Raw genomic sequence first — 27,892 nt, 5'->3', positions numbered from 1 at the left:
CTCTGAGCCATGCCGGTGCTTGAAACTGCTTTGCAAAAAGGTCCTATACAGGCTTCATGTCGGAAAGGAACGACATTAGCATATGCAATATAGCGTGGTAGAAGCGTAAAATAAGCACCAAGCGTCGCACAACGCGAATTCTGTAACGAGGCGTCACACAATGCGAATTGCGCAACGAGTAGGTTGTTGAATGCTTCCAACCCATTACAAAGGACTCTGCCATAATTCTTCATGGTCATCAAGCACAGCATCAACAAAGTGCGCATAATGCCTTACATGCGTTTAGCAGGCACCAACGCTCTCCGTAGAATGACGAAAAATGGCACAGTGCCTGCTGCCCTACTTCTCAAAAATTACAATGATTTATAGCGTAGTGGGTTCCTCGCAAGTGCACTTGTATTGGTTGCTAAGGAAGCCCATAAGCGCATGATCCATTTCCTCGGGGTCTCAGTAAAGTTCTTCGCCCCCCCTCCCCCCGTCTCTCTCCCACGTCAACGTATGTTATACAGCATGACGGGAGAGGGAAATAGCGATCGGGCGTCACCCAATGCAAATTACATAACTGGTGGGCCGTTTAAAGCTTCCAACCCATTACAAAGGGCTGAGCCATAATTCTTCATCGTCATCAGTCGTCGCGTCAACAAAGTGCACATAATGCCTTACAGACGTGTAGCTGGTGCCTCGCTTCTCCGCAGAATGACGAATAATGGCTTAGTAGGTGCTTCCCAACTTCACAAAAATTGTGATTTATGGCGTAGTGGGTACCTTTCTAGTGTACTTGTATTGTAGCCCCAAGAGAGCTTAACGGGCTCTAGAAACGCTGCTCTTCCAGCTTTCGCTGTGACTGTACTGCGGTTTCAGCGCAGGCCTGGCGTTTTTTTGGTAAAAACATCTACTTCACCAAAATTTCGGGGGGGGGGGGGGGGGAGGCCCTAGCACACCCCCCCCCGAAATTTTCGTGAAGTAGGTGTTTTTACCAAAATTACATAAGAAAAATATGCACTTTTTTCGAATAGTCAATGTTTTCAGCAAGTGCCCCCCCCCCCCTGAAAAAAATTCCTGGCTACGGGCCTGCTTAAAACCAAATTTCCAAAGCAAGACTCCTAGCTATGTCCCAAATGTCGTCGGCAAGGATGTTGTCTACAAGCGGAAGCAGACCGACGACTACAACAGATGTCACGGAGCTCAATACCTGCTGCCACTCCCAACACATCAGCATGTCTGGGTGCACTGCAACCAAGTTAAGGCTACAGTCCTGAGCCCAGCACAAAGATCAAGAAGCTACGTGGTTGAAAGAGAGCAAGGTGGCGTCCTATAGAGCAACCAACATCACCTGGTGCCTTTCGCACTCCCTGCTTCCAGAGCGGAATTCCTGCCACGAGAAGAGCAAGAGCCACAGTCACCTCAGCCTGCCAACCAGACGGAGCCAACTGTCTCCCTAGCAGTCCCCTGCAATCAGGGACCACAGTGATCGCGTGACACGAACACATAGTGGCCGGTGTGTTGTTCCCCTAGACCGTTTAAACTTGGGAAGTGTTTCTAACGGGTAAAGACATTCATCTTCCGTCTAGTCTTCAAGGGGGAGATGTAGAGGTCGCCACAGTTTAGCCGATGCATTTGGGCGCCACCTGTGAGTTCTTGAATATGTATGTTTATACTCATAAAGGGGGTCTTTTCTGGAGCAGAGATATGTCTCTGCGTCATTTAGTGTTTGCATGGTCGTGCTCCCACAGCACAACCCACGCAACATACACGACAAATACAAGTGCAGAATTGCTCATGTCAGTAAAATCAGAAAAGCAATGCATGCAAGCATGGAAGCACAAAATAATCTGATGCGAAATTCAACTAAGATAAGAAAAGGGACATTGCCTAAACTGCCTTGTTCCTTCGTTTCCTCGTGTCCTGTCCTTCTTCACTACAACAACAAGCTCGTCACTAATTTGGGACCCACATATGGTAGAAGACACTAATCAGGTTGAAATAATTCAGCGCAAGGCCACTAGATTTATTTTTAACAAATATAAAATAACAGATTCTCCAAGTGCACTTATGAACAAGAACAAAATACCATTTTCTTTGCATTCTAGAAGGAAATTTCATCGCATAAAGTTTATTCAAAATATAATGGCTGGTAACTTGAATATAACTAATCTGCCATACCGTCATCCTATTAATAATAATCTGTGGGGTTTTATGTCCCAAAACGACGATAAGATTATGAGGGACGCCGTAGTGGAGGGCTCCGGCAATTCTGACCAACTGGTGTTCGTTAACACTGACATCGCACAGTACACGGGCATCTACCATTTCGCCTCCATCGAAATGCAACCGCCATGGCCAGAATCAAACCCGCGACCTTCGTGTCAGCAGCCGAGCACCGTAACCACTGATCCACCGTGGTGGACACCTTCGTCCTGTTACAACTCGACAAACAAGACACACTAGACCTCGTTCATTGCAACCAATTTTCGCAAAAACTGAAGCATTTAAAAAATTTACGAAGCTTGCACTAAGCCACGCAAGGCTTGACACAGCGAAACTGGACGGTTCTGAAGACTAATCTGGTTGCTTGTTTCTAGGCCTTGGCTAGGTGATGCAGGTTGTTCCTAGATTGCTTCTAGGTCGTTGCTTCAGCAAGGTGATGCCAGGTTGTTTCGGCGTTGATTCTCGGCGCAGAAAGGTTCGAGTTAAACCACAGATGGTCAGAGACAGGACATGGATGTCCAAATTGCAGAAACAGAACCTCGCGCTGAAACCAAGCGTTCACACCTCTCATAGATCTACGGGTACGTCATCGTTGGCGTAGTAGGCCTTCCACCGCTTCGGGGTCTTCTCGCAGCCACTAGATGATGCACGTTGTTTCTAGGCTGCTTCTAGGTCATTCCTATGCTTTAGCTAGGTGATGCCAGGTTGTTTCTACGTTGAGTGTCGGCGCAGAAAGGTTCGAGTTAAACCACAGAAACGGCACGGATGTCCAAACTGCAGACACAGAACCAATCGTTTTTTGGTTCGCCGGACAAGGAACGATTTGCAAGACAGCTTCGCTGTTAAGAGCTTTTTTTCCCCAGAGCTATAGCAGACTGGAATAGACTTCTAGATTCAGTAATGTTGTCGCCAAATTTTGTTGTCTCTGAAACAGCATATTTTCTGTTAGATTTGAGGTTTCTTTCCTGCTGATTTTGTGTTTCATTTTGCTATACGACAGTGCTATACGACATTACACAATTATTGTCTGTTGTTGTTGTTCAACCTTTATTGTATTGTATAATACATCACTGCTGTTGACTAGTTCTTGATTTCACCATTGCATGTATCAAGCTATCCCTGTATATTTTTAACGTGTACTGCCCGTCCTGCTTGGACCAAGTTGGCCTGCAGTATATTCGAATAAAATAAATAAATAAGTAAAAATGCATTGTGCTCACATACACAGTTAGAATTGTTTGGGATATCTAATGGGACCACTCATCACAACCCAACCACACTATCACTGCGGGTAAGGATATAAATATCGCATGAATCATGGGTGCCTGCTAAGACCGCAACTACTGCGCTACATGGAAGTTCAATTTGGGCCTTATGGCTGAAACTGGCCATCATAATGCAAAAATTAACAGCATCAGTCGTTCGCACGTCTGCAGCTAGATGTGGACTTCCAGGCTGACGGGCTTCAAGTCTGGCGTTACAACAGTGTCTGCTCTTTCAATTGTAATGTTATTTAGTTGTTAATTCATTATAGTTCATTGAAATACTAGTCTTCAAGCGCATCTTTAGAATGCAGATAATCAAGCATCAGTGCAGCTCACCTTCATGGAATGGATGGCTTCCCAGGCAGCACCTGCATCGGGCAGAATCAGGTAGTGGCTTTCGTGGGGGAGTCGCAGCTGGTCGAGAATCTCCAGCGTGCCTGCCCGGTATCGAATGGCCTGAAGCATGCTTGCAATGGAAGACCACCGTATCAGTCAATTTTTTTATTCCCCCCAACAGTGGTGAAAAAAAGAAAAGGGAAATGGAGAAAAAGCTGCAGGCTCTAAGAAACCAAACTTTGTGATTTTGGCGATTCTCAAGAAAATTGCACACCCTGAATTAAAATTTTAGCTCCTACAATCACTGTTTTTGCCTTTTATTTTCTGAAATTCACCATTCAACTAGTCGGTCTATTTGATCAAAGCATTTCTGTGCTTCGCATGTAGTCAAATACGGAAGTCTGGATTGGGCAAAGGCATTTTTGGCAATAGTTTGAATAAGAAAACCAATGAAAACTTGAGTTTGGAGGCAGACTTTCACTTTAAGAGTGAAACCCGACATTTCGGGACCAACTTGGTCTCTTCTTCAAGGGTGACTGAGAGGAAGCAGTTAAGAGTCCGTGGTGAACCTTACAGAGCAACTATGAGAGTGACGAGCTCTGTGAAAGCTAAGTTCAATTTGCCTCATAGTGCATTGATTTTGCCCTGTATGAGTGTGTAATTAAACATGTCAGCAGCAAAAGGTAACATTACATTTAAGAGAAGACTCATTTGTGTATGCATCATTTTAAATGCACTGAATTACTTTTTAAGAAGAGCGATTTGGGCAATGCCAGACTTTGATAAAATTTTATTGCCAAAAGCATTAAGCACAATGTCTAAAAGCAAAAAAAAAAAAAGATTCTGTTCGTATTTTTTTGACTACATGATAAAATGTAGCGACTAAACTACACCTGAGGATGGTGCAAGGATGACATAATTTGTGCAGTACAACTGGCCAATTCAAAATGCACGAAAACATAGCCTCACAATTACAGTGACTAAACTCCTTCCATAGAATCTATGAAACCAACTTATTTTATTAGTTTGTTAAACAAATACTGCAGCTCCATTACGGACAGAAGTTAAAGAAGGGAAACTAATAAGCCAGACAGAAGCAAAACAAATATATTTGAAGCAGTCACCAAAAGCAAGCAAACACAAGAAAATAATGAAAGAAAAATAGAGGCACAGCAAACATGTTTAAAAAGTGTCATTTCAGACTGTGCTTTAGTTTTCATTGTTTTGAACAAGCAATAGAATATGTTGTCCTATCATGGATTTTGAGATAACGGCTTCTTTCTTGCCTAGTGGTGTATGTATCAAATCCGCACTTTGCAGTGATGTATTTCTATATTTAAATCAGACTTCATATGCCTTCTTTAGAATAAGCAGACATAAAAAAGTTCTGGCAGATTCCACGCATTATGGGAATCAACTTCATGTCAAGCAGTTAGCGAGTGGCAGCCTATGCCAGATTTTTAGCTTTGAGCCAAGCGTTATGAGGTGAATCAATGACGTTGTGTAAATTTACTAATTGTGCGCATATCGTAGGCTTAATAATAATAATATCTGGGGTTTAACGTCCCAAAACCACGATATGATTACGAGAGACGCCGTAGTGGAGGGCTCCGGAAATTTCGACCACCTGGGGTTCTTTACCGTGCACCTAAATCTAAGTACACGGGCCTCAAACATTTTCGCCTCCATCGAAAATGCAGCCGCCGCGGCCGGGATTCGATCCCGCGATCTTCGGGTCAGCAGTCGAGCGCCATAACCACTAGACCACCGTGGTGGGGCCCATATCGTAGGCTTGCCAGGTACGACAACTACATTGGCATATAATGGGTAGCTCATTGTTTAATGTAACGACTGCACTCACATTAGAACAGAGATGTAACGTTTATCACAATGAAGTGCCTGCTACAGTACAATGACGTGCACATGATAAGAAGCGTTCATTGGCATATTCAAGCAACATATGAGAATAGCTTGCATAGTCAATTTTTATTCATTTGTCTGTAAGTGGATAGCCAACACTGCAACCCCTATTGGTGTTGCCCCGACAAGACACTTGTCTTTTCCTTAAGAAGTTTGAAACACTGGTGCAGCTCTGCGATAGAACACTTGACTGCCATGCAGAATACCTTGGTTCAATTCCAGCTTGAACTGCGATTTTTATTCTTTCCTTCCATCAAGATTTTTCACACGTCGACAATGCCGGTACCACATTTTCTGCAACACGAGCTCTTTAATTATTTTGCATTAAGATTTCCGAAGTCGATTCTTGCTGTTCCTGGGCTTATATACTGTCAACCATCTGTGGCGCATATCCACATACCACGGGCCGTGTTGTGTGGGTATACACCACACATGAGCGCTGCAAAGATTATCTTGAGGTATGCTGCAGGCAAGCCACGTTATCTAGTGTAAACGCGAAAAGATACACTGACCAAAAAAGGAACAAAGTTTACTTGATGTTTCGGCCCCCCCATACGGGAGCTTTGTTCAGAATAAAAGCCATAAGGATGGCACAGCGTATTTAAGTATGCCTAAGTACGTGACGTAAGCAGCGATAATACACTGTCGGAAGTGTCCCATCACTCCTGTTCAGCGTGTGCGCAGTCGTCTGTATATGCAGGGATTCCAGGTGTAGACGTGATGCAAGCTTCTTTTCTTTGGCCAGAACACGCGCACTTGACCAGTCAATTTGGTGGCCTGTAGAATCCACGTGCTCAGCGAGGGCATTCGAGGCAACGTGCCGTTTTCTGACGTCATATTCGTGTTGTTTGACTCTTTTCTCACGATAGTTGCTTCTGCACAGTGGACCGTCCCGCTCTGTTCCCAGAGAGGCTGTCCACAACCTTTCCTCGTATAGGCTAAAAGCAGCGGAACTGTCAGTCCTAAGCCTCGGACTAAATTATAACACAGGTCCCGCAGGAGATACGAAGATTATTTGCGCTGTGGAAGAAGCTGTAAGCAAAGTCTACGCCTCTAAACGTGATGAAGCTCGCACGCGCGTTATAAATGTGCTTTCTAGGATTCAGAACCCTTCTACAAGGTCCGTGCTGTCGCTGGAAGAACGTGAGGCTATCGACGGGCTGAGAAGTAACCCAGACATTGTCATCCTTCCGGCCGACAAAGAAAATGGAACCGTTTTGCTTGATAGTCGTGGCTACACTGAGAAGATGCTGGCATTGCTTGTCGATTCTAGCACCTACACTCACCTGACCCGTGATCCCACAGGAAAACTGCAAAGGGATTTCCAAAAGCTTTTAGCTGGCGTCTTTCGTGTGGTGCCACGCCAGCACAAGCCCCTCTATTACTGCCTATTGTTCTCACAACGGATCAGCTCCCTCGCTGTATGGCTTACCAAAGATACACAAGGAGGGTGTACCTATGAGGCCTGTTGTGGACTATACCAGCTCACCCCTACACAAGCTATCCGGTTTCTTACACCGTGTTATTTCACCACTCGTTGGAAAAAGCGGCACGCACGTGCGCAATTCCGCCGACTTTATTGAAAAGGTACGGCACGTTATTCGTGCTCATGATGACGCCATGGTTGTCATGTCGTTATTCACAAGCGTTCCAGTAGAACTGGCTGTAAATGTTTGCACCGCTGCCCTCGAGTCTGACGGGACACTGCCCGAGAGGTCTCCAATTGATGTTCCAGACCTGTCCCATCTCCTTAGGTTCTGTTTATCAAATACCTACTTCGTCTTCCAACAGAACTTCTACCTGCAAGCACATGGTACTGCTATGGGCGCATCTATCTCCGTTTCTGCTGCCAATCTTGTTATGGAAGACATTGAGCGTCGGGCATCTGCTTCGTTCACCCCTTCTCCAAAGGTCTTTCTGCGATATGTTGATCATTGTTTTTGCATAATTCCCAAAGATGCCCTCACTGCTTTCACTGCTCACCTGAACAGCGCCGAAAAGGCGATTCAGTTTACTGTCGAGCAAGAAGTCAGCCGTTGCCTGCCTTTTCTTGATGTTCACGTGAAACAGGGTAATACTGGTCTGACCTTCAACGTGTACAGGAAGTCGACACATACAGGACAGTATTTACTTTTCGACTCAGTGCATCCGCATTTACATGAACGTTCTGTTCCCGCTACCCAGTTCCAACGAGCCAAATCTATTTGTACAAGTAAGATGACTACAAACGTGACAGTGAGAACATCTTCGAAGAATTAAAAATGTGCGGATACCCCCCGCCCTTCCTGTCCACTGTGCAGAAGCAACTATCGCAACCACGTAGGCAGCGTTCAATGCTGTCTCTTAAGAAGCGAATGGCCATCCCATATGTACCTGGAACAAGTGAGACCATCGCCCGCATCATGCGAAGGTACGACGTCGAAATAGCGCATGTTCTAGCTCGTAAGTTAAGGAACGCCCTAGTCAACATAAAAGACAAGTTGCCGAGCGAAAATTTCCCAGGTGTTGTTTACGCCATAGGCTGCCATGATTGTGACAAGCAGGACAACGGTGAGAGCGGTGACTTCAAGGAAAGAGTCAAACAACACGAATATGACGTCAGAAAACGGCACGTTGCCTCGAATGCCCTCGCTGAGCACGTGAATTCTACAGGCCACCAAATTGACTGGTCAAGTGCGCGTGTTCTGGCCAAAGAAAAGAAGCTTGCATCACGTCTACACCTGGAATCCCTGCATATACAGACGACTGCGCACACGCTGAACAGGAGTGATGGGACACTTCCGACAGTGTATTATCGCTGCTTACGTCACATACTTAGGCGTACTTAAATATGCTGTGCCATCCTTATGGCTTTTATTGTGAACAAGGCTCCCGTATGGGGGGCCGAAACATCAAGTAAACTTTGTTCCTTTTTTGGTCGGTGTATCTTTTCGCGTTTACACTATGTACTTCCCTGGCCAGACGGGTTGCCGTCAAACTTTGGATTTCAAGTCACGTTATCGTGTTCTTCATATACTCATGTCCTCCTATGCCAATTTTGGTACATACCGAGTTAAGGAAACGACTACAACAGCGCCCAGACGTAGGCGGCTAACTGGCTATTGAGATCTGTCCATCTATCTACATAGATTGATAAAAACGGTCAAAGTGTCTTTGCTTTGCTAAAAAATGCTTCGCTTTTAATATGGTCTGCATGCACTGCTTGGTACATTTTTCCAAAGCAAGGTGCAGTGTTGCTGATGCTGCAATACTTCAAGCTAACAAAGCATTTTTTGGAAGGCAAATTAATGAGACCCCTATGTTTCCCCTAACATTTTTCCTCTTTATTGTAATGGCTTGATCAATTAGCAACATGATGGTTCGATTCTGCCACAGTATTTTTCAGCATGCATCGCATCATGACTGGCTTCGAAAACCGAACCGTAATGTCCAACTGGAACCTTTTTCTGAGCAAAATTCGTGAACTGATGAAGAAGTATATTCCACTGCGTAATATTTCATGTCGGTCTGGCTCCCAATGGTACACTAACCATCTAAAAAGATTGTCTAATAAAAAAAGCGGCTCTATCGCCTTGCACAGAATTCGTCATCCAGCACTCGGTGGAATAACTATGAAGTAGCAAATGTCGCCCATGTAGTGACTGCCCTCCTCAAACAAGCGAAAGCTAACTTCCAGCAACATATTTTACCATCCATGTTAACTGACAACCCAAGAAAGTTTTGGCGCGTCATTATTCCTAACCATAACAGCACGTTTCATCTAACCGATAATAATGGCACACCTATTGCCGAATCTGACTGCACCGAAATGTTAAACGTCTTCTGCAGCAACTTCACCAGGTATACTGACGTGACATCTACTTATCAGCCAGGTTACAACTACTCAATGATGGATTTATTGATTTTGATTTATTATTATTACTAACTGATTGTATTTTTATCAACTTTTCGAAGGCTTTCGATAAAGTAGGTCATAAATTACTGCTCACAAAGCTCACACAACTAAACCTTGATAATAACATCATTAGATGAATAGAACTTTTCCTACTTAACCACACGCAGTTTTTAACCGTCAATGGGTGTTATTCTTCATCTCGCGCCCGCAGGGTTCCGTCTTAGGTCTCCTTTTGCTTCTAATTTACGTTATTGATTTACCTCTTTGCGTTTCTTCTAACATAAAACTGTTTGTGGATGACTGTTGTTTTCCGCAAAATTAACAGCCTAAACGACGTCACTATGGCATCACTGCCAACGGATTGGCATGCGTTTAGAAAATCACTGCAAGAAAGGTTAACCGCCTCAGACATAGCAACTTAAGTGAATGGTGCGACGAAATAAGACGTCAAAAAGAAAGGTACACCAAGGAAATAACGCGAACAAGCAACGCTCCTGAGGTAGACTCGCACCTACGACATCTCTGGGAAGCAAGGAGAAGCCTTACAAAAAGGTGGAGAAGACAGAAACATAACACTAAATTAAAGGCGAGAATCAGAGATATCACCCAGCATGCAGAGGAATACGCCAATCAACTAGCTGCAACCAATTGGGCCAATTTCTGCGATTCACTCAACGGAACACTGAGTACGGCGAAAACATGGAACCTACTTAAAGCCATGATAGACCCAACGAAGACGAAAAGTGAGAACAGTAAAGCCATCGACAGATTAATACACTCATACCCTGGAACAAAAGTGGATCTCATTCAAGCCATGCATGAAAAATACTTTGGGGGATACGGAACGACACCTTCATACCAAGGAAGGTATAAAGGATCACCGCAACCAGAACTAGACAAGCCTTTTACGGACGTAGAAATCAAAGCAGCCATATTTAGTACAAAAAAGAACACGGTGGCGGGTGCAGATAAAATCATCCATGGTATGATCAGGAGCCTAAATGACGAAGCCATTGAAGCTCTCACAAAATACATAAACAAACATTGGCTTGCAGGCACTGTTCCACAACAATGGAAACATACGATTGTGGTCATGGTGCCCAAACCAGGAAAAAAACTAGCCATCGAGAACATGAGACCAATCTCGCTCACGTCCTGCTTATGAAAAATCTTTGAAAAACTGGTCAACACCAGGCTCCTAATTCATCTCGAGAACAACCAACTAATGCCCAACACCATGTTTGGGTTTCGTCCACACCTTTCAACGCAAGATATCCTACTACTCTTAAAAGAAGAAGTACTAATGGACATCTCTAAGGTTGGGGAAAACATCATTATGGCCGTTGACATAAAGGGTGCCTTCGACAACATCAGTAACGAAGCAATACTTCAAGGTCTGGAGGAAGCTAACTGTGGAGAGCGAATATTCCAATACGTCAAAAGTTTCCTTATTCACAGGACTGCAATAATCAAACTAGGGGATTACAAATCCGACACCATTCGACCTCCAAACAAAGGAACACTGCAAGGGGCGGTCATCTCAACCACACTTTTCAACGTTGCCATGATAGGCCTTGCAAGAAAACTCAAAGACATTGCCGGCCTACAAAATGCGATATATGCAGACGATATCACAGTATGGACAACTACAGGCAGCCTAGCGGAGAAAGAAGATAGATTACAACAGCCAGCTTGAACCATAGAAGAGTACACAAGGATACGGGGACTTGAGTGCTCAGCGGAAAAGTCTGAACTTATTCGCTTCACAAAGAGAAAAGCACAAAGGATGGACCCGAGTCTAAAGCTGGAAGTCAGGCTAGAAGGAAATATCATTCCGGAGAAAGATACCATCAGAATACCAGGTATGTGGCTGCAAGTTAATCAGAGATGTCTGCACACACTAGATAAACTCAAAACAGCCGTACAGCAGATCTCACGCATGATCTCGCGCATAACATACCACCATAAGGGCATGAGAGAACAAGATACCCTCAGACTGGTCAAAAGTCTCGTCATCAGTTGTATTACATATACTCACTTCTGTATCATAATATGAACGGGGAAGAGAAAGAAAAAAAATTGCAGTGGCTTAGCTCGGCTATGCCAGGATATACGTAGCGTTAGCAAAGGTTCAGCTGATTATTCTTAGCTTTCCAGGTTGTCTAGCATTATTAGCCTTCTCCTGTTCATTCTTCTTAAGCTGAACTCCTCATTGCCAGGCAACTACTTCGGGATCCGATGAGATAAGCTTCTCTGCTATTCTGCGCCATTGAGCAGCATTTGCGCTCTCCTTCTCCATGGCGTTACCCACCTGCAAACACCAGTCAGAGGCGCTATCAAGCGGCTCTAGCGCAGTGTCAGATGGCGACTGCACAGCGAAAGCAAATAGCTGCGCGTGCACTGGCGCCAGTGTGTCTACCATGGCTACGACGTCACTCCTCTCGAATGCACAGACCACCAGCGGCGAGTCGCGCACGGCGGTGGCGGAGAGCGCATGAGTTCGCGGTGGTGGAGAGTGGTGAGCCAGCTGTGTGACATCACTGATCCTCGCGCATGCGCAGCACAGCTCATGAGGATCCACACGAAATCGGCTCCGGCTAGGCAAGTGTAGCTAACGCTACAAAAGCAAACCAAATAATAGGAACGGCCTACAAGACAGCCCTAAGATTACCGCGGAATACTTCAAATGCCAAGCTATTGGCGCTTGGTCTTCATAACACAATTGACGAATTAATTGAGGCACAGCTACAAGCACAAGAAAATCGCCTTCTCCAGACTCCAACTGGCAGAGCAGTCCTAACAAAACTAGGGCGCGATGCATTAGTACAAAAGCATCAAGAAACTAAAGAGGTACCAAACGAACTTGGAGAATGGTACACGGTATCGCCAATACCAAAGAACATGGATCCTACTCTGCATGCTGGGAGAAGAAAGGCCAGGGCGAACAACATTGACAAAATGACAAAATATATGAACACAGCGAGATTCACTGACGCTGCGCCTTACCAGACCGATGCAAGGAAGGCTGTGTCAGTAGTCACAGACCGTAGAGGGAAAATTACAGTCTGTGCTTCAATAGATCGAGCCTCGACAACAGAAGTGGAAGAGGTCGCCACAGCCCTTGCAATAAAAGAGGGATGGACGCAAAACGCTCCATTAACCATCATTACTGACTCACAAAAGGCTTGCAGAAACTATCTAAAGGGTAAAATTGGAGCACAGGCGCTCCAAATATTGATTGGGACTGGATAGGGCCTCAATGTGAAATACGTCCGGACAGTGACCTGGGCACCGGGGCACGAGGGCGTGACTGGGAACCTGCATGCAGATGAGGCGGCTTGAGGCTTTACACATCACCAAGCCACCCCATACTCTGCAATAGAGGACCCTACCCCCCTAGACCCTTGCTACACAACGATTCTTAGGTACTATAGAGAAAATAGACAAATCTATTAACCCCCACACGGCAAACTCGGCACTGCGGAGGCGACCGTGCTACGAAGATTACAGACGAACACTTACATAAATCTGCACACTCTCCACCTGATCTACCCCACAGCGTATAGAGACCTATGTCCGTGGTGTGGAGCAACACCAACACTTTTTCACATCACGTGGGAGTGTGCAGAGCATGGAGAAGAACACGACACAAATGGCACATGGGACGAATGGGAAGCGGTGCTGTCCAGCCCGGCCCTGAAAGATCAGCTACGACTGATCCAAAGAGCTGAACGGATGGCTCGTGCCAGTGGGGCCTTGGAATAGGGGCACCAGCCTGCCGTACAGGCTATGCTTTTCACCCTCATATTCCCTGCGGGGCAGTGGGGTTCTAGCCTGTCTGGTTTCTGTACACAATAAAGTTTTATACTACTACTACTACTATTACTACTACTACTACTACTACTACTACTACTACTACTACTACTACTACTACTACTACTACTACCACCACTACTACTACTACTACTACTACCCTTCAAAATGACATTGACTCCATCTTTAACTGGTGCACGACTTGGCAAATGGAACTAAATACTTCCAAATGTAAGGTTTTGCGTGTTTCCCGAATATCATCTTCTTCTGCTACCTACTTAACATTCCACTCGAACCAGTCACCTCTTACCGTTATCTAGGCGTACACATCACTTGTTTAAGCTGGTCACTCCACATCCGTTCCATCATTAATAATACAAATCACATGCTTGGGTACATTCGCCACAACTTCTCCTCCGCACCCGTCTCACTTAAATATACTAATGTACAAGACGCTAATTCATAGCAAGCTAGAATACGCCGCTGCGGTATAGGATCCGAGTTGAGCTAATTTAATAAATGCTCTTGAATTAATACAAAATAATTCTGCTCGTTTCATTCTTCAGAACTACAGCCATCCCACTAGCATTACTGCCATGAAGAACTCACTCGAACTGCCGTCTCTTGCCTCTCGTCGTACGTTTTTCCACATCCGTCTATCACAAAATTTATCATTATATTCCAACTCTTCACGACTCACTTATTTTTCCGTCTTCTTACGTATCAACTAAAATTGATCATTCTAATAAAGTTGGTGTTATGTGATGTCTAACCAAAACATGCAGTGATTCATTTATCCCCAGAACATCCATAGACTGGAACCGCCTTCCCGGATCTGTGGCCATCACTACCGATCATCACTTGTTTTGTTCTGCACTAGCTATCATTGTATAACGAACACACCAACTTACCTGTTCCCTTTGTACACAACGTTTATATTTTAGCTAATATTGTATGAGTAAAGAAAATCATGTTTCACACCCCTCCCTAATGCCTTTGGCCAGGAGGGTAATACGAAATAAAATAACAATAAAAAAAGCGGTGCGAACGTATAGTACTGTAAGAGACAAAATTAAAGCTGTGTAATGGTATTGGCTGGTAAGCACTTGATAAGTCATTTGAACAGCAAATGGTGTTTCACGCATCAATATCTCCAGGCACATTGCACGCATAAGCGTGTGTTATTTATCTCTGAATCACTGCAAATGGCTCACTACAACAGCACGAGAGAAGCCGTTGGCCACTTTACTGTCTTCTATGGTGTCAAATTATCTGCAGCTCAGTCATTCACAAGCAAGAGACATGGAGGGCGAATAATTCTGGTAAACCTAACGAGTTTTGGTTTTCTCTGGTACATGAGCTAGCATGTCCATCATCCTCGTCTTGCATGCTAACAGACCCACACAAACTATTAAATGCAAAGTATTTCTTAGCGAACCACCATTTCTATCTATCCATGTATCTAGCCGCCCATGTCGCTTGGTATGTACCAAAATTGGCATAGGAGGGCATGAATGTATATGACGAACACGATTCGCAGTTTATGACATGAATAACGCGACTTCCCTGTCGCGTACACCATGAAATCCTTTCCACTAGTCACGTGTGGCATACCCGCATGCTGCGGCCGTGTGTAGGGGTATGCGCCACAGGTGGTGCACAGTCTAAGTCAACCCAGACTTTGGAAATCTTAATCCGACAGTGTGAAGGTGCCCGTTTCATAGAAAATGCGTTGCCAGTAGTGTTCTCAACAGGTTAAATATCCCGATGGAAGCAAAGAATAAAAATCACGCCCGAGCCGGAACCTAATCCAGGCATTCTGCATGGAAGGCAAGCATTCTACCACAGAGGCACGCAGTCAAACTGTTTCAGTGAAAGACCCTACACAACGTCATGTCAGGACAAAGCCAACTGGGGTGCTAGTGTCGATTATCCGCTTTTATCAATGTACCAGTACGTGTATCTATGACTCCTCAAGCTACAGTCAAGCGTAGCACGAGTACGCGTACGAACGCTATGTATGATATGCACGTCATCGCCCCGTAGCGTGCGCTTGGTCGCGACCACACTGACGCCTCTGCGCTAACGTGAGTGCCGGCGTTACGTGTGACCATGAGCCAACACACCAGGGTACTCGGCGGGCCTGCAAAGCACACGATAAGCGCACACGTACTCAATTTACACGAAGACGTCGAACCACCTCGTAACTCTTGGATCAAAGCGAAAAACCCGGCATTGCGTCTCCTCTGCATGACATTTTCCCACAATGCGAGGGATCTGCCGGATTTTTAGTTGCACGCACATGCGGAGTTTCCAGGGCAGACAACCAACCTCACCTAAAACAGGAATCGATGTCTTGGACCCACACGTCACAACACGGGGCGGGCGACGGACGACGAACGATCGCTCACGGAGAAAAGGCGCTACAATCCTACAATATTCTTGATCTTCCCGAAGCGCAACGGTGGCGCTACGCATCCCCCATGCTGATGACAGATAAAATGGACAGTGCAATCGACTGCGTGCGACACATGCTGTGTCTTACGTAGGATGTAGCCGGCACCGTAATCAGAGAACACCCGACCTTGGAACACCTGCGTCTAGAGTTACAGTACTAGACCTGGCGCCGGTCCCAAATTTGCCGCCGGCAGCGCGCCGGTGTAGGGTAGGGTAAAATCACTGGAACGGGAAAAGTACCACGACTGTCCTGCCCGCCGCCATATTTGGTCCAGCGCGGTCGAAGCTGCGGCGGCGCGGTGTTGATTTAATGCGCAGTAACGCACGCATTGCGTACGCTTTTGCAGCCCCGAATGAGGCATACCGTTGTTCTCTACCTGATTAGGAAAGAAATAGCGGCAGTTTTCACTTGCCTACACGCGCACGCACGCTTACTAACGGAATAAAGAATAGCGAACTGCGCGGCATTTACGCGCTGCTTCCGGCATTTATTAAAGGTGCGCCGCGCCGCCCGCGGCGCTTTTACAATCCGGATGGATGGATGGATGCTATGAGCGTCCCCTTTAAAACGGGGCGGTGACATGTCTGCCACCATGCTCGAAGAAAAAAACAAAAACAAAAGCTTCCTTGTTTCATGTTGGCCTAATACGTACCTTATCTACATTGATTAAATCTATGTTATTATACCAAAACAATATAAATTCACGGTCCATATCTCTGCCTCTTAAGGCAGAATGACCTTATTTTTCCCCCATTATTTATTTTTGTTCTTTATCTCTACTTTTCTGCCACCAATACTCTAACCGTCTCTTACTTATTTCTATCGCGGACGTGTGCAGCTTTCCATTGTTGTCCCTAAAACCCAAGGCTTCATGTAGACTCGTGCCCACACGTATACCTGGGTGAATATCGCCACATTCAATCAGTACATGTTCCATCGTTTCCTTAGTTCCCCCGCAGCATGTACATTGTTCTTCTTCGTTACTGAATCTCGCTTTATAACTACGCGTTCTAAGGCAGCCCGACCTTGCTTCAAACAGTAAAGCGCTTCCCCTTGAATTATCATAAAACCTTTCCCTCCTTATTTCGTTTTTTCCCTTTCGGTAGTTACTCAGAGCCGGCTTCTTTTCCATCGCTGCCATCCAATAAGTCCTCTCCGCCTCTCTGACCTTCCGCTTAATGCTCCTTGTTGCCACATCGCCCGCACTGCTAGCCGTATATTTACTGGTGAGCCTCCTAGTTCTTTTTCTCCACTGCGTGTCAACACTGTGGCGACACAGTGCGCACAAACCGGCGCAGCCTCCACCTCGTCACTATCCAGCCCGGCGTGACACGGCTTCATGCTACACCACGCCTCCGATAAGGGACAGCGCCACCGCAGCGTCACCGGAGGCTTACGTCACCGACGGTGGCTTTAAAACCAAGCTGCCAAGCTCGGAAGTGATAATTCCTTCACTACCCGACTGAGCGCAGCGTCGGTATGCTCGCCCCGCTGCTGCTACTCCGTTAATAAACAGTTGTTACGTTTTATGTTGGGATGCGTCCAGGGGCGTAGCCAAGGGGGCGGTTGGGGGTGTTCAAACCCCCCCCCCCCCGAAATTTTTCAATTTTGCTTGCGTATATAGGCACGCACACATACATATACACACGCACGAACATACATAAAGTATGATTGAACCCCCCCCGAAAAAAATTTCTGGCTACGCCCCTGGATGCGTCCTTCCATCGACACGGCATCCCACATCTGGTGACCCGGAAACCGAACAAACCGCACCGCCATGGCCGACCCGGAAGCTCTCACCGCTCTGCGCCAGCAAGTGCAACAACTTCAACAGGCACTGCAGACCCAGCAACAGCAGCCTTCCCGCAGCGCCTCCACAACAGAGGCCGTGCCTGCCGGCTCCGCTGAGGACGTCAGAGCTCCCGCAGAAGGCATCCCGCACGCTGCCTCATACGACGCCTGGCGTGTCGCCGTCAAGCTTCTGCCGTTTTGGGCGGACTCGCCCGAAGTCTGGTTCGCCCAGGTCGAGGCCCAGTTCTCCCTGGCGCGCATCACGCAAGACCGCACCCGCTACGATTACGTCGTCGCCCACCTCGACGCACGTTATGCCAACGAGGTCCGGGATATTCTCGCCAACCCACCAACGGCCAACCACTACGAACACCTGAAGACTGAACTCATCCGCCGCCTGTCGCTCTCGGATGAACAGAAGGTGCGGCAACTTCAGTCCACAGAGCTTGCTGAGCGCAAACCTTCGCAGCTCCTGCGCCACATGCGTGCGCTCGCGGGAAGCTTGCAAGTGCAGGATTCCTTCCTGCGAGTGCTTTGGCTCCAACGACTCCCGCCGCACGCCCAGGCAATTCTGCAGGCCCAGGTTAGGCTACCCCTTGACGAACTTGCGGAAATGGCTGATCGCGTCATCGAGGTCTCCTTGCCGCAGTTGTCGCCCACCATCCAGGCTGTCGCCGCACCGCTGAACACCGCGGAGCTTGCACGCCGCATCGACGACATCGATCGACAGCTCAACTCCGTTCAACAACGCTTGGGTGAACGTCTTCCGATGCACCAGCGCCGCCACTCGCAAAGCCGCGACCTTAACACCAGTTCGTCGCGGCAATCCGACAACAACGGCCCGTGCTACTACCACCGACGCTTCGGGGACAGAGCCCGGCAATGTCGACCACCCTGTTCCGCTGGGCATGCGGAAAACGCCAACGGCAGCTCGTAGAGACGGCCGCAAGCTGCCAACCCGGAGGCCGTCGCATCTTCGTCACCGACCAAATCACGAAGCAGCGGTTCCTTGTCGACAGCGGTTCCGACATTTGCTGCTACCCGCGATCCCATCTTCAAGGTCCTCGTCCGCCTACGTCTTTCGAGCTCAGCGCGGCAAACCGCTCTACAATCAAGAAGTACGGCTCGCTCTGCCTGCACATCCAGCTCAGAAACATACGCCGTGACCTTCGCTGGAATTTTGTCATCGCCGACGTCGCCGAGCCAATCATCGGCTCAGACTTTCTGGCCCACTACAACCTCCTCCCGGACTGCCGCAACGACCTCCTCATCGACGCGACAACGGGACATTCCACACCAGGCCAGCGAACGACCGCCCAACAGCCAAGCATCAAGGTACTCAGTGTTGACAATCATTCGCCGTACCACGCCATCCTCGCCGATTTTCCCGGATTGACGCGCCCCAGCGGACTGCCACGCAGAGTGCAGCACACCACCGTGCACTACATCCGGACCACTTCAGGCCCCCCGGTTTTCTGCCGCGCCCGTCGCCTTGCCCCGGACCGCATGCGCATAGCCAAAGCAGAGTTCGAGGCCATGCTCCGCGAAGGAATCGCCCGCCGCTCTGACAGTCCATGGGCCTCACCACTCCACCTTGTTCCGAAGAAGACCGAAGGCTGGCGGCCCTGCAGAGACTACCGTGCCCTCAACGCGCGCACCATCCCGGACAGGTACCCCATCCACCACATGCAGGACTTCGCCCATCGCATCTATGGCTGCCACGTGTTCTCCGTGCTAGACTTGGTGAAGGCGTACACACAGATACCCGTCAATCCGGATGACGTCCCGAAAACGGCAATCATCACTCCCTTTGGCTTGTTCGAGTTTCCCTTCATGAGCTTCGGCCTGAGGAACGCTGGACAAACCTTTCAGCGCTTCATCGACGAAGTCGTCCGCGGCCTCGACTTCTGCTTCGTTTACCTTGACGACATACTGGTATTTTCCCGCGACGCCGAAGAGCACCACAGGCACCTTCGTCTGCTGTTCCAACGCCTCGACGACCACGGTCTACTCGTCAATATCCAAAAAAGCACGCTAGGCGCTTCCGTCGTCCGCTTCCTCGGCCACGAAGTTTCATCTGAGGGAACTCGGCCCTTGCCCCAGCGCATCTCAGACCTGCAAAGTTACCCTCAACCCACCACCGCTAAAGACCTTCGCCGTTTCCTTGGCATGCTGAACTTCTACAGGCGTTTCTTGCCACACGCTGCCGACTACCAGGCTCCCCTCCATGATGCTTTGGCCGGCCTACGAGGAAACCAACCCATCACGTGGACACCGACGTTAGCGAGAACTTTCGAAGATTGCAAAGCCGCCCTCTGCACCGCCACGCTCCTCACCCATCCCGTGCCAGACGCTCCCTTGGGACTGTTCACGGATGCATCTAGCTTCGCCATCGGCGCCGCCCTCATGCAACGCGTGGAAAACACCTGGCATCCCTTGGCGTTCTTCTCCAAGAAGCTCGAAGCTCGGAAAACGACCCCTTCAACCGCCAGTTCCACTGAGGAAACCACGACCACCGCCCCGACAATGTTGCCAGCCTACTACAGAGAACTTCTGGCGATATACGAAGCAGTGCAACACTTTCGCCACATTCTCGAAGCACAGAACTGCACCATCTATACAGACCACAAGCCTCTTACCTACGCCTTCTCTCAACGTCGCGACAAACTCCCGCCTGTACAGCAGAACCAACTCTCGTTCATTGCACAGTTCACCACCGACATCCAACATGTCAGCGGGAAAGACAACGTGGTCGCCGACGCGCTTTCACGTGTAGCAGCCATCAGCTCTGTGCAGATAACAGCAGACGTCCTCGCCGAGGCTCAGACTACGGACACCGAACTGAAGGAACTTCTCAAGGGCACGTCCTCACTTCAGCTGCAACAAGTCCCCATCCCAGGGTCGACAACCACAATCTGTTGCGACATGTCGACAGGACGAAGCAGGCCCTATGTACCTCTGTCCCATCGCCGTGGTCTTTTCAACCAGCTCCACAACCTCAGCCATCCCGGCATACGCGCCTCGACACGCCTCGTGGCTGACCGCTACGTCTGGCCCTCCATGCAGCGGGATTGTCGCACCTGGGCGCGCTCCTGCATTCAATGCCAACGCGCTAAAGTCACCAGGCACGTCACGTCACCACTCGGAACATTCTCTCAGCCCTCTGGTCGGTTTGAGCACGTCCACCTCGACATCATAGGACCCTTTCCCCCGGCTGGCCCCTACCGCTACTGCCTCACCGCCATCGATCGGTACACTCGATGGCCCGAGGCATGGCCCCTCGAGGGAATCACCGCGGAAGACGTCGCCTCGGCCTTCTTCACCGGCTGGATTGCTCGTTTCGGCGCCCCCCGCCGCGTAACCACCGACCAAGGACGACAGTTCGAGTCGCACCTTTTCAGGCTCCTCGGGCTGACCATCGGTTTCGAACGCTTGAGGACCACTAGTTACCACCCCTGTGCCAACGGAATGATTGAGCGTTTCCACCGACAGTTCAAAGCCGCCATTATGTGCCACCCGGACTCAACCTGGCTCGAGGCCATCCCAGCCGTCATCCTCGGTCTTCGCGCCACCTTCAAGCCGGACATCCACGCTACACCAGCAGAGCTCGTCTACGGGGAACCACTCCGTCTCCCAGGTGAATTCCTCGCCGCACTGCCATCGAGCACTACGACGTCAGACCCCACCGACTTAGTCGCCCGGCTCCGACGCACCATCGCCGCCTTACGCCCGTCACCTGCAGCCCACCACTGCAAGCCTACACCTTTCGTGTTCAAGGAGTTAGCTTCGTGCACGCACGCTTTCCTCCGCGACGACACCATCCGCAGGCCTTTCCAGCCACCCTACAGCGGACCCTACCTGGTCGTCCATCGCGACAACAAGAACTTCACTCTGCGCCTGAACGGAAACGACGTCCGCGTCTCCATTGACCGGCTCAAGCCCGCATACATCGCTTCGAACGAGCCGGACAGCGCCACTCCAACCACAGGCACCTATCCACAGCCACCGACGTCGCAGCCCGCTCCGGTCACGACACGCTCTGGACGTCTGGTACGCCTCCCAGATTTCTACAGACCCTGAGGGCTCTGCACTCCGCGGGGGGTGATGTGGCGACACAGTGCGCACAAACCGGCGCAGCCTCCACCTCGTCACTATCCAGCCCGGCGTGACACGGCTTCATGCTACACCACGCCTCCGATAAGGGACAGCGCCACCGCAGCGTCACCGGAGGCTTACGTCACCGACGGTGGCTTTAAAACCAAGCTGCCAAGCTCGGAAGTGATCATTCCTTCACTACCCGACTGAGCGCAGCGTCGGTATGCTCGCCCCGCTGCTGCTACTCCGTTAATAAACAGTTGTTACGTTTTATGTTGGGATGCGTCCTTCCATCGACACGGCATCCCACAACACTTTTTCTATACAAATACCTGAAAACCTTCTCTGCCCATCTACTGTTCTTCATTTTCCCCAGCCTCTCTTCGAATCTCATTATGCTCTGAGCTTCCCTCACTTCAAAGCCTGTCCATCCCATATCACCCTTTACAGCCTCATTTGTCGTCTTCCCGTGAGCGCCCAACGCGAGGCGGCCCACCGTCCTTTGATTTACATCCATTCTTGATTGTACCTCTGACTTCATGCACACTACTGAGTTCCCAAATGTAAGCCCCGGGACCATCACACCCTTCCACAGCCCACGAAGCACCTCGTACCTATTGTATCCCCATAAACCTCTGTGCTTCATAATTGCAGCATTCCTCTTTCCCTTTGCTACCGATGCTTTCTCTTGTACCTCCATATATCTATCCCCCTCATTTACCCATACTCCGAGGTACTTGTACTCGCTTACCCTCGGTATTTTTGGCCCTGTATAAAGACCACATGGTCTTCGTGATCATTGAATACCATCAATCCACATTTTGTTGCATTAAATCCTAGTCCTAGAGCCTTACATTCCCTTCCGCATACATCTGCCAGTCGCTGTATATCATCTTGACTGTCCGCAAATAAGACAATATCATCAGCATAAAATAGACCTGGAAGCTTCTGCTCAACCATCGTGCCGACCTGCTTGTGTGACAAATTAAATCCAATGTTGCTACCTTCTAGCGCTTTTTCCATCCTCACCATGTACAGCATGAATAACAGCGGGGACAAAGGACATCCTGTCTCGGCCCCTTGCTAATTTCAACGCTGTCCTTGCTACTTATTCCTTCCCATTCTATACAAACTGCATTTTCTCGGTATATTTCCCTCAAAAGCTGTATACAGTCGTCACCTATGCCCACTTCTTTCAGTATATCCCACAAAATTTCCTGATTAACGTTGTCATACGCCCCGGTAATATCTAGATAAGCTACGTATAAGGGCCTGTTTTCTATTTTCGATATTTCTATACACTGGGTAAGAACAAACAGATTATCGTCTAACCGCCTGTCAATTCCAAATCCATTCTGAAGTTCTCCCAAAATATCACTTTGTTCTACCCACGCTTCTATTTTTAATTTTACTGCCTGCATCGTCAACCTGTATAGCACCGATGTAATGGTTAGCGGTCTATACGAGCGAATGTTATCCTTTTCTCCCTTGCCTTTATAGATTAAGTTCATTCTACTTTTTCGCCAACTGCCTGGTATTTCCCTCTCCTGTAAGCACTTTTCTACGGCTTTCAGCAGTGCTTCTTTAGTTTTATGTCCGAGTTCGTTAATGAGGCTGACGGGAACCCCATGATGTGATCGGGGGTCTGCCCAGAGCAGCGGAGCCAGCCAGAGTCCCAGGGAGATGTCGAGGAGAGGAGCCCGGAGCTGTTAACAGTAACGTTTATTTACAGGTAGCGTGTTGCTACATGATGAGGTTAGCATCATGGAAGCTCTCGGAGCTCGTGAGAGCTTGAGAGTACTTGTCGGGAGCTTGTCGGGAGCGCATCGGCGCTCGCATTTTATGTCCTGGCCTTCCCAGGGTTCCCTGTAGGAAAAAAACAATGGAGGCCAGGACAGTCCAATGAAAATTTCCATCTTCACCTCCGCCCCCAAAAGGGGAAGGTGAAACGCCGCCTCCTTCCCAACCCACGAAAGGAGAAAGAGGCACGTCCAGTTCGTCCCATGGCGAGGGAAAGGCACTGCCCACCGCGCACTACACGGCACAGCACGAAGACGTTGAGTCTTACGTGGAAGTCAATTTCGTAATCTGTTGCAATGATGGGTATGCGGCGCCAGGCAGACCACGAAGAACGTGGGAAATGCACCCGCAGACGGTTCCCAGACGCTGGGCCCTTTTCCCGGGGCACCTTGACGACAAAGCAAGCCGCCTCGACGGCCAACAACGCTTCCTAATCTGTCAGTCGGTCAGGCGTGCCCAAAGGGTTTTACGAGGGGCACAGACAACCTGAGAATTTTAGACGAACGACTTTCGTGTTGTCGCCGGTCTTGGTGCATCTCTGGAACCGCTGACCCGGAAGAAATCAGGGTAGTCTTAGCCGCAACGTCTCATGCGTCAAAGCGGCGCCAAGCCAGGCAGGCCGATCATAACACCCATCTAAGCCGGAGTAGTGCGCTTAGGAATTTTTCCTTCGGCCTTCTTCCAATTGAGATTCTCTAGTACTACATCTTCGTCGGTTGCACTCCTTTGCGTACTTTTACTCACTGGGGGAATCCCCGGGGCGACCTTTTTAAACGAATCAGCTGTTATCTTTCGGATGTAACCTAGCGCTTCATACCCTTCCAATTGATTTCCTCCTTCATCTGCCATATGTTGTTGCATTGTGACAGACTTCCTACCCAGCGCTTTTAGGTGGCTCCAAAATATCCTAGGCGCGGCCTTCTTCTTTTCGCGAATCTCTGTCATCCAGCGTTCACTTTCACCTTTAATTTTTGCCTCGACTAATTTCTGCACAATGGATTTTTGCTCTAAATATATTTCCCATATTTGGTTGACTTCGTCCTGTGGCCGCTTCTCCCTTTTTGCTTGTCTGTGCTCCCGTGATGCCTCACGTCGCTTCTCGATCGCCTCCCGGATTTCTTTGTTCCACCAACTTTTTGGCTTTCTCTTTCCTTTCCAACAAATAGTTTTCTTCTCTTTTTCCATTTCTTTCGTGATTACATGTAGCAGCTCACTATACTTCCAGTCTTTGCCTGGTAGTTCGTCTACTTTTTCCTCGACTCTTGCGGCTATATTTGTTATTTGTTTGTCATTTAGATACAAGCTGCCAAACTTTGATTCTATGTTCTTATTTTCAGTTTTATATCCCATTTGTAATATTATGCGTTTATGATCACTACCCAAGCTGTTAATGCCTTCCTCGTCTATTCTCATCTCTCTAAGTTTGTCATATATTCCTTCTGTCATGAAACAATAATCAATGCTCGATTGCCGGTTTCCGACTTCCCACGTGATCTGCCCCTCACACTTAGGCCCCACGTTAACTATCTGAAGACTACGTTGCTCGCAGAGATCTAGCAATAACTTGCCACTGGTGTCTGAATATCCGTCAAGGTCATGAATGTGAGCGTTCATGTCCCCTAGAAGGATTATTTCGGCTTCATGACCAAATTCTTTAATATCGGTGCTTATGCATTTCACTATCTCCAGATTCTTTTCTCTGCAGTTATTGCCTGTCCACAAGTAAGCTACACCTAGCCACGTTTTCTTTCCACCTACTGTTCCCGACGCCCACATGTGCTCTGAACACGTTTGTTTCACTCTATCCAATTTTGTTCTGCTATGAATTAGCATTCCAACACCCCCACCTCTCCTTTCTGAGGTGATCCTGTTACATCCTTCCCAAATATAATTGTCAATATGTGGTGGCTCTTCCAAGTCTCTAAGGTGTGTTTCTGTAACCGTATAAACACCTATCTGTTCCTTGCTTAACTGCTCTTCAAACTCTAACCATTTTGCCTTTTTTCTGCCACCCTGCATGTTTATGTAACTAATTGCAACACGCGCCTTCTCCCTTCTTTTACCTTTTCTCTGGTTTTTCGCTATACTGCCTGTCAAGGAGTCCCCCTGGTTGTTTACCTCATTACAAGCTACCGTGGGCACCGAAGGGCCCGCGTGCCCCCCAAAAAAGCTACTGCGCGTCCTGCCAGTCGCCAGCCCACCTCATGACCAAGCTTCTTATCGAAGTGAATACTGTCTCTTTGGAAACCGCCCCACCTGTGCACCTCCCTGTTTATATCCACTACCTCGAAGCCCTTCTCTCGACTAATTCGCCATATCTCTTTGTTTGCGTCGACAACAGCTCTTTGCAAGTTGATATCTCTCACTGGTACTTCCGGTATTGTGCATACCACTATCTGCACCTGAGAGGAAATGGCGCGCATGTCCTCGACCCCTTTCGCCAATGTGGTCGCTAGTTCGGCTGATTCTTCATTCAAGACGTCGTTTAGACCTCCCGCGATTATCACGAGGTTACGTCCATTAGCCTTAGTTGCGAGTTTTGCGCTAGCTCGTCTCATCACTGATCCCAGCCTATGTCCCGGGAACTTCCCTATTAAAACTCGTTTGTCGCCTCTCACCCTTTCCTTGACTGCTTCTTCGCATCTAACTAAATTCGAGTCCCCGGCGATTATCAAGTGCTCCGACTCTTCTGCCGGACCGTCCCGCACCTGGCCACTGCCTCGGTTACTAGCGCGTGCCACTGCTGCTTTGTCCCCTCCCCTTCCCAAAACTACTTCGCGGAAGCTGGGTCCTGTGACCCTTGCACCTGTCTTTTCCAAACCTGTTTCCCCCTTCGAGTCTACCACTGTGGGGGTCGATGCCCCGCTATTCCCGCTGTCGCTTGCTTCTTTGTTCACCTTGACTACCTTTGCTAACCCCTCCCACGGCCACCTGGATCGGGGCCCCGATCCAGGTGGCCGTGCCCCTCCTCGGCTGACTTAAGCCTTTCCCCCATAGCCGGCGCTGCAGCCGGCGACTGCAGCGCCGCGGCGCGGTCACGGCGTGAACTATCACGAGCGCGAGAAGCTAGGTGCTTTTCCTGACAACCGCGCGCGTCCTAGGCACCAAAATGCGCGAACGTCTCTAGCCGTTTTAGTCCCTAAAGTGCCTCTCCTGGTCACGTGACTTTTGCATTGACGTCACTATACACGTCACGGCAGCTTTTTTTTTGTTTTTGTTTTTCCATCTGAAGCCCGTTTGAAGGCGAGACAAGTCAGGGCGAAAACCGAAAGCACGCGGTAGGTGTTGTCCCGTGTTGTGTGGAAGAGAAAGCCTCGGATATCAACATTCATTTCTCCTTGGAACATACGAACGTCGGAAAAGAGCTCGTTCGCTGTCGGGCCCGTCATCATTCGATGTTGTTGCGTGTGAGGAGGTGTTTGCTATTTGTTACGCGTCCATCTGCCATGCACACGAGCATGCGGTCATTTCGATGGCAAAGCCGGTATGAACGCGATGTGTGCTTCTTGTTTTGTGAACTCTCATTGCTATGAGATAACCAGCCGGTGTCCCTATGCCCTGTATTGGGGCTTCTTTTCGCAACGTGTAAACGACTGCAAACGGCAAGCGACTGCATCGGCAGCTTCCAGTTGTTTACGGACGAGTACGTACTGTACATACATGCCAATTATGTAAGTAAATTATGTTAGAGTGTTCTGCGGCGAACACGATCCGCAATCGTTTCCTTGCCGTTCAGCAGGCTGTAGTGTGGCAACAGGCTGTAGCCGCAGACGGGTTATTGCGTCGCTGCTTCCAATCATTTGTGCTTGGTCGGTTAATTTCGCCTGGAAAGCCAGTGCGAATGCATTGTGCGCCGTTTTGTTCAACTCCCGTCATTAAAAGCAAACTGGTCTGTGCCTTAATCACCGTGTAGATTCTTGTTTTCATCGTTTTCTCTTTCCCATTTAACAGCAAAAACGCGCGCAATGTTCAAGTCGCCAAGACAGAACGAGACATTGTCAATACTTCCTTTTGGGCAGGTTGGTTCATTGTTGACGAGTAATCGCGCGAACACACCCACTAGGGCAGTGGTTCTGAACTGGATGTCCACGGACCCTAACGGGTCCGCGACACTCATCAAAAAAAAAAAAAAAACTTTTTGGAGGCTGACTATTCCCTGCGACAGCGGCCCCTTTTCATTTGTGGTATGCTTCGCCGCGTAAAACTTGTGCACTGCGGCAAAGCTAACCTATAATTCCACTTCTCTATCAGATGGCTTCAAAGCTTCTGTTGCAGTTGTCTTCGGCATATGTGCGCGAGCACACTTTCTCT

The 27,892-nt window shown here is 48.6% G+C and overlaps 1 protein-coding gene across 2 annotated transcripts in view; it reads right to left on the bottom strand.

Annotated features, from left to right (window-relative positions):
* Positions 1-16,037, bottom strand: part of LOC119402428 (methylthioribose-1-phosphate isomerase) — a 203,216-nt gene extending 187,179 nt beyond the window's left edge. Inside the window, exons 1-2 of one of the 2 annotated variants that reach the window (XM_037669573.2) lie at positions 15,774-16,037; positions 3,810-3,939 (exon numbers count right to left, since the gene is read on the bottom strand). In XM_037669573.2, the coding sequence (XP_037525501.1) occupies positions 3,810-3,938 (129 nt within the window). In that variant the 5' untranslated portion in view covers position 3,939; positions 15,774-16,037. The remainder of the gene's footprint in view (positions 1-3,809; positions 3,940-15,773) is intronic. The other variant, XM_037669576.2, reaches the window with a different exon arrangement.
* Positions 16,038-27,892: the final 11,855 nt, after the last annotated feature.

Source organism: Rhipicephalus sanguineus, chromosome 8, assembly GCF_013339695.2.
Source record: "Rhipicephalus sanguineus isolate Rsan-2018 chromosome 8, BIME_Rsan_1.4, whole genome shotgun sequence".
NCBI classification, from domain to species: Eukaryota; Metazoa; Arthropoda; class Arachnida; order Ixodida; family Ixodidae; genus Rhipicephalus; species Rhipicephalus sanguineus.
The sequence above is the reverse complement of the archived record's forward strand: the minus strand, read 5'-3'. Positions and strand labels throughout refer to the sequence as shown.